We start from the raw sequence: 6,469 nt of genomic DNA on the forward strand, positions 1-6,469 counted from the left end.
CCTAAAGCTGGCATTGAACTTCAACTCCAAGAAAATATTTAGATAAATCTGAAATCAAAATTCATTTCAATTTAATTTACCTAAATCCGATAATTATAATTCTCTTCGATTTCTGTCACGAGTCCTATAATTTTGATAATTATCTTCGATCTTATCAATGTCACTCGAGATTTTCAGTGATTCTTCAGTCATTTGCGTTTCGCACTGGAGAACGAAGAAAAGGAAATTTTTAACAATTTTAACATTCATAACAATTGCCCAACCTTCAAAGAGATTGCCACATTAAAAGAGATTAAATGTTGAAAGAACAAGGTCCAGAAACAGTGTAGGTGAAAGAGAAAATGATATCGTTTTTCAGGAACTGGGACCGAAGGTTGAGGTGGACGTCGTGCACCCATCCATCGCCCTTGCGCAAAAGCAGTCACCGTTGAGTAAAAAAACCTACAGGTAGTGAGCACCTGGAACTCAGCAATAATAAAAGAGTGACTGAGCACTCCATAAACAAGCAGAGATGTGTGCTATAGAATGAAAAGAAGAAATCCCTAAACTATGAAAGCAAGCTGGACGAATGGCAGGAAAGATACGAAGAAAAAATGGAGCCGATCTACAACTGGATAGAGAAATTTTGCGGAGTTGGGAAAAGAACGACAGAGTTCCTCTGTCGTTCCAGAGCTGAAAAAAGGGCTAGCCTGCTATTGGTTTAGCAGAAAGACGAAAGGAAGAAGAAAGTAAGAAATAAGGATTTGACGAAGAAGAAGGAGAAGATAAAAAGAAGGAGAAGAAAATAAAAACAATTCAAAACATTATAAGAAAGAATAAGACAAAGAAAAGAAAGAGTGAAAAGAAGAAGAAGAAGAAGAAAAAATGAGCCATATGAATAATAAAGAGGAGACTTAGAAAAGGGCTAGCCTGCTATTGGTTCAGCAGAAAGACGAAAGGAAGAAGAAAATAAGAAATAAGGAGTTGACAAAGAATAAGAAGGAGAAGATAAAAATAAGGAGAAGAAAATAAAAACAATGCAAAACATTATAAGAAAGAATAAGAAAAAGAAAAGAAAGAGTGAAAAGAAGAAGAAGAGGAAAAAAAATGAGAAGAAGAATAAAGAGGAGACTTAGAAAAGGGCTAGCCTGCTATTGGTTCAGCAGAAAGACGAAAGGAAGAAGAAAATAAGAAATAAGGAGTTGACGAAGAAGAAGGAGGAGATAAAAAGAAGGAGAAGAAAATAAAAACAATGCAAAACATCCCAATTTACTTATCCAGAACTATCATTTGGACAATCACAGAAAACTACATCGCACAGATCCGTGTGCGCAAGAACGGACCTTCCCTAGAGCTTTTTATTTCTTTTTATTTTCTTCTTCCAAAAACCAGAGAGAACCCAAAAAATCCGCCAACAAGATTTCACCTACGCAGGCCAATGTAATCATAAAACTCTTTAAAAACCAAAGCGAAGCAATCAAAAAGAGATTGTTAATCAACTCGCTGAAGCCGGATCATAAGATCGAGAAACATGATATGAAGGGTTAGAAGAATGACTTACTGTAAATGGAGAGGGAGGTAAATCGGTGGGCCACCTTCCTCTTTTGCCATTGTTACGCTGTCAAATTGAAAGGAGCAAGTTAGAAAAAAAAATGCTAAAACAAAATGTGTAACGTAACTCACCGTCCGAGGAGCTGTCGTAATCGTCAAGGTCGTCCTCTGAGTCAGACAAGCACTGCTCTGCGCGGCGGAACCATGCACGGAGCATCATCAACGTCTCTATATTGTCTGCATCTAGGCGACCTCTACGATACGTGGTGATGCCTCGACCAATGGAAAATAGCCGCTCCACTGGTGCACTTGTGGGGCTTACGGCCAGAAATTGGGACGCAATTTTTGTCAAGTTCGGGAAGTACCGAGTTCCAACATCCTTCCACCAGCATAGTGGACTGTATTCCTCTTCACTGCACGGGATATTTAGATACTTGTCCAGCTCCTGCCGAGGTGTTGCACGTGGGCGCCGAGACTTGCCCGGACGAATATACTGTCGCTTGGTGGACGGAAACTGACCCGGGCGGTGTCTTCCAGCTCCCTCGTCCTGCTCTGAATCACACCCAGTTGCGCTCGTTGTACACGCACTGTCGAGAAGACCGCCGATGAATGAAAGCACGCCTTCGCGATACGACGGATGCACGACCTCTATCTTGGAGAATGGATCCAGGGTTCCCGCGGTCGCCACTGTCTGATTGCCCCAAATGACCTTTGCATACTGCATCAACTTATTATACATGGCAGTACAGGCGGAGCGCAACGCCTCCCTCCGCTCGTCATCCAAGGTAGACCCGGCATTATACATAGCATGCTCAAGTTGGGCCCCCAGGTCAGAGATCAACGACGTCACGTCAGTGATCGCCAATCTCTTTGCGGAACAGACGTAGTCGGAACCTGCATACAATGGCCCCAAGATATCGAGATATTCCTTGATTAAATCCCAGTCCTCTTGACATAGCGCGTAGTCCTTACACGGTGTGAAAATAAACCTCACAGCCATATGGTCGAGCATGTCCTTCTTCGCAAGAGCACGCTCTAACATCTTGAATGTGGAGTTCCAGCGTGTTGGGCAGTCCACTTTTATCTTGTTCGCATTAGGAAGTTCAAACATCTTGCACATATCAACATATTTCTCCATCCGTTGCGTGGACCCCTGAATAGCGTTGACGATGGCTCTGACGTGTAAGACGGCTACTCCCAGGGGTGCATAAGTCGGTGAACTGCAGTCGTCACCTTGCGAGTCGATAAGTTCATCCGTGCCCAACGCAGCATATGGCCGAAGATCTCGAACCCGTAGTGTGCCAACTTCTGGTGCGTCAGGGTTACGTATGATCCTCAGTCCAGACTGGACTACAAGGTTGAGAACATGTGCTATGCACGGTACATGCCTATCCATAGTGAATTGTGGATTTACGGTCCACAGTTGATCTACAATTGACGCCATCATAGTTCTGTTGTGAGATGCGTTGTCCGTCGTAATGGCACAGAGCTTCGACTCTATCCCATACTCATATGCAACCTCCACAACGAGCCTCGCCAGGTTGGTGCCGCAATGAGACCCCTTGATCCGCCGGATAGCAAGTAGTAGATCGCAGAGCTTCCAATCGCCGTCGATCCAGTGGGCGGTTACCCCTAGAAGGGCGAGGTTGTTTCCTGACGTCCACGCGTCCACTGTTAGTGAGGCGCTATGAATTCCAGCAAACATCTCTACTAGCTTTCCTTGGACTTCTGTATACATGGTAGACGCCGTTGCTTTCACCGCATCAGGGCCAGGAACGTCGCCAACCGACTGCGTCCCGTAGTACCATAATCTTCTGAACGACTTCTTCTTCACAAGTTGCCACGGAAGATCGTTGTCACAAATGAATCTGACAAACTCTTCCTTCGTACGCTCCTTCGAGATGCCACATAAGTGAAGCTTGGCTGACAGGAAGTCATACTCGAATAGCCTCCTCTGATTCCTGGGGACGCCCTTCAGTTGATCATGAAATTTGCGATGCGTCTTCTCTATATGTCTCCAGAACACATTCGTGCTCCTATCCTTATTCCGCCTGATAATGACCTTATGACTGGGGTTCTGCGCAAGACATAGCGTACATTGGCACTCGTTCGGGCCGAGTTCAACAAATTAGTCTAAAACTTTAGACCGCTTGTGCCTACCACTTCGAGATGACACATTGTCATCGATCTCTACCACGTAGCACTCCATAGACTCCGACATCGTGGCTCTAGCTGTTGACTTCAGAGTGGTAACAGATGTCGATTTCATATCTATAGCAGAATTAATCACAACATATTTTTGGTCATGTTAACCACAAAAATATTTTTTTGGAGACGGTACTAAAGTAACAACGAAGTATGATTAAACAAATGAAAACTGTGACAGTACCATGCAACAAGCATCATTCGTAAGGATGACAACTACAGAGAAAAAATTTACACGGAGATGATCGAGCAACATTCGGGCTGACGCATAACTAATAAATCAACAAAGAAAGATCGCTGGACAGCTAGAATAACTAGAAAGAAAGTTTATGTCAATTATAAGAATACACCAACTGTGAGATTCATTTAATCAAAAATATGCGGAGCACAGACGAAAGGTATCCACACATAGAAATATGAGAAGGACAGACGAAGCAATGGGCACACAAGGACACGCCGCAGCCAAACCCTGCGCCTGCACCGACCTGTAGAGGCCAAAATTTTATTCAGCCGTAAAAATAATTTGTACTGATGTATAATTCGGCTATTTTGACGACACATACCTTGAATAGTGGAATATACATATTCCTCTATTCAATTCGGATATTTACATATATATGAATCTATCTAACAGTCGATACCTATCCAGATCGACCGTTACATACATAAATAGATAGCTACGTAGATAACTACGTAGATAGATATATAGATAGACATAAAGATAGATACATAGAGTGATCAACAGATATATAGCTACGTAGAGTGATAGGTATGAATCTATCCAACAGATCTATAGCTACATAGAGTAATATGTATATGTATGCATCTATCCAACAGTCGATATCTATCCAGATTGACTGTTACATAGATAGATAGATAGCTACGTAGATAACTACGTAGATAGATATATAGATAGACATAAAGATAGATACATAGAGTGATCAACAGATATATAGCTACGTAGAGTGATAGGTATGAATCTATCTAACAGATATATAGCTACATTGAGTAATATGTATATGTATGCATCTATCCAACAGGTAGATATAGGTAGGTAGGTATCAACTGTATAGGTAGGTATCGACTGTTGGATAGATGCATATATAGGTAGGTAAGTACATATATAGCTACATAGAGTGATCGACAGATAAATCTGACAGAAAGATTGAGAGATATACCGATAGATATGTACATAGCTAGATAGTTCGACTCTTACATAGGTAGATAGCTACACAGCTAGATAGAAAGATTTGTGGATATGCACATAGAGAGGTAGGATATCAGAAAGAAAGAACGCCAAATAATCAGATAGATAGATAGCTAGCTAGATAGTTCGACTCTTACATAGGTAGATTGCTACACAGATAGATAGAAAGATCTGTGGATATGCACATAGAGAGGTAGGATACCAGAAAGAAAAAAATGCTAAATAATCTGACGGAAAGATTGAGAGATACATACATACATAGATAGATAGAAAATCAGATAGATAGATAGTTAGATATATAGAAGGAAAGATCGACAGATAGATACATAGATAGGTCAAATTTTAGATAGAAAGATCTATAGAAAATCCGATAGAAATACCGATAGATACGTAGATACATAGATAGATACGTACCTTGCCGGTGCGCTTTCGCGTCCCTGTCACGAGCTCGATGGATGTTGAAGACGATGACACCAATTTGTGCCGCTGATTCGTGCTCCCGCCGATTCGTTCCACCTCTCCAAACCAAGAACCGTGCTCCCGCCGATGCGTTTTCAAAGGGCTAGGGCAGGCGCGATGTTTTTCTATTTAATTTCGTCCCTATGGGACGAAATTTCATCCTAGGGCCTTTGGACGGACCGAAATTTCATCCCAGGGTATGTAGGACGAGACGGTTCTGGACGACTTATCGTCCCGTCCTTCGTCCCGGGGGAATCGCTGGACGTTCGCCGGGACGAAGATCGTCCCGTCCCGTCCCGTCCAGCGTCCTCATCCGGGACGATCCGGATGTATAAGTGGAGGGGCTCTCCCGCTGTCATAGTTGCCTTGATCCGGGTAGAATATTAGGACTTAAGCTTATGTCATCATCTTCTTCTCAACATCCATCCATTCACATACATCCACATTCATCTATTGTATCTACCCATCTACATATATTCATCTCTTATAACCCACACACTTCATCCATCTATATATAATTACCCCCTCATCATTATTCATTGTGCCCACTTATTCTATTTTTATAAATATTTATATCGTTTAATTGGTCCCTAATAAATTTATAAAATATCTTAATATTTACGTACATTAGTTATCCTTAATTATATTCTTCTTCTTCTCACAATATTTTTCATTCTATAAATATATTCTCATCCCATAATATGTTCCATGTGGAGATGATCCTTGCTCATCTCCAGATAGTCACATTTCTTATAGGAATCAAGTTTAAAAAAAATACTGAGGAACTCAAATAGCACAGATGATTTAACACCCTGGATTTGAGTCCATCACTATTCTATCTAGATATTTCAATGTCCATCTCCAGTATCCTTTTAAAAGCATTTTTTTGAATACATGTTTAAATACTAGTGAACGCTACGCAATCATGTCATAATAACTTTCTTAGTCATGGCACTTATTCATAAGTCCATTATAAACATCACACAATATGAATAAATAAGGCTTTATTTGAATGAACATAAACTAGCCAATGAATTATGATTGACTTCGAGGCCACATTATATCGTC

General features: G+C 41.3%; 1 protein-coding gene across 1 annotated transcript; it reads right to left on the reverse strand.

The window, feature by feature from the left end:
• Positions 1 to 1,592: 1,592 nt before the first annotated feature.
• Positions 1,593 to 3,751, reverse strand: LOC144709600 (putative transcriptional regulator tpeD). The gene is made up of 3 exons (XM_078583173.1): positions 3,671 to 3,751; positions 1,663 to 3,607; positions 1,593 to 1,597 (listed from the first exon to the last, which is right to left on the reverse strand). The coding sequence occupies exons 1-3, from the start codon at positions 3,749 to 3,751 to the stop codon at positions 1,593 to 1,595; spliced, it is 2,031 nt and encodes a 676-aa protein (XP_078439299.1).
• Positions 3,752 to 6,469: the final 2,718 nt, after the last annotated feature.

The sequence above is a fragment of the Wolffia australiana genome, chromosome 11 (assembly GCF_029677425.1).
Source record: "Wolffia australiana isolate 7733 chromosome 11, ASM2967742v1".
In the NCBI taxonomy this organism is placed as follows: Eukaryota; Viridiplantae; Streptophyta; class Magnoliopsida; order Alismatales; family Araceae; genus Wolffia; species Wolffia australiana.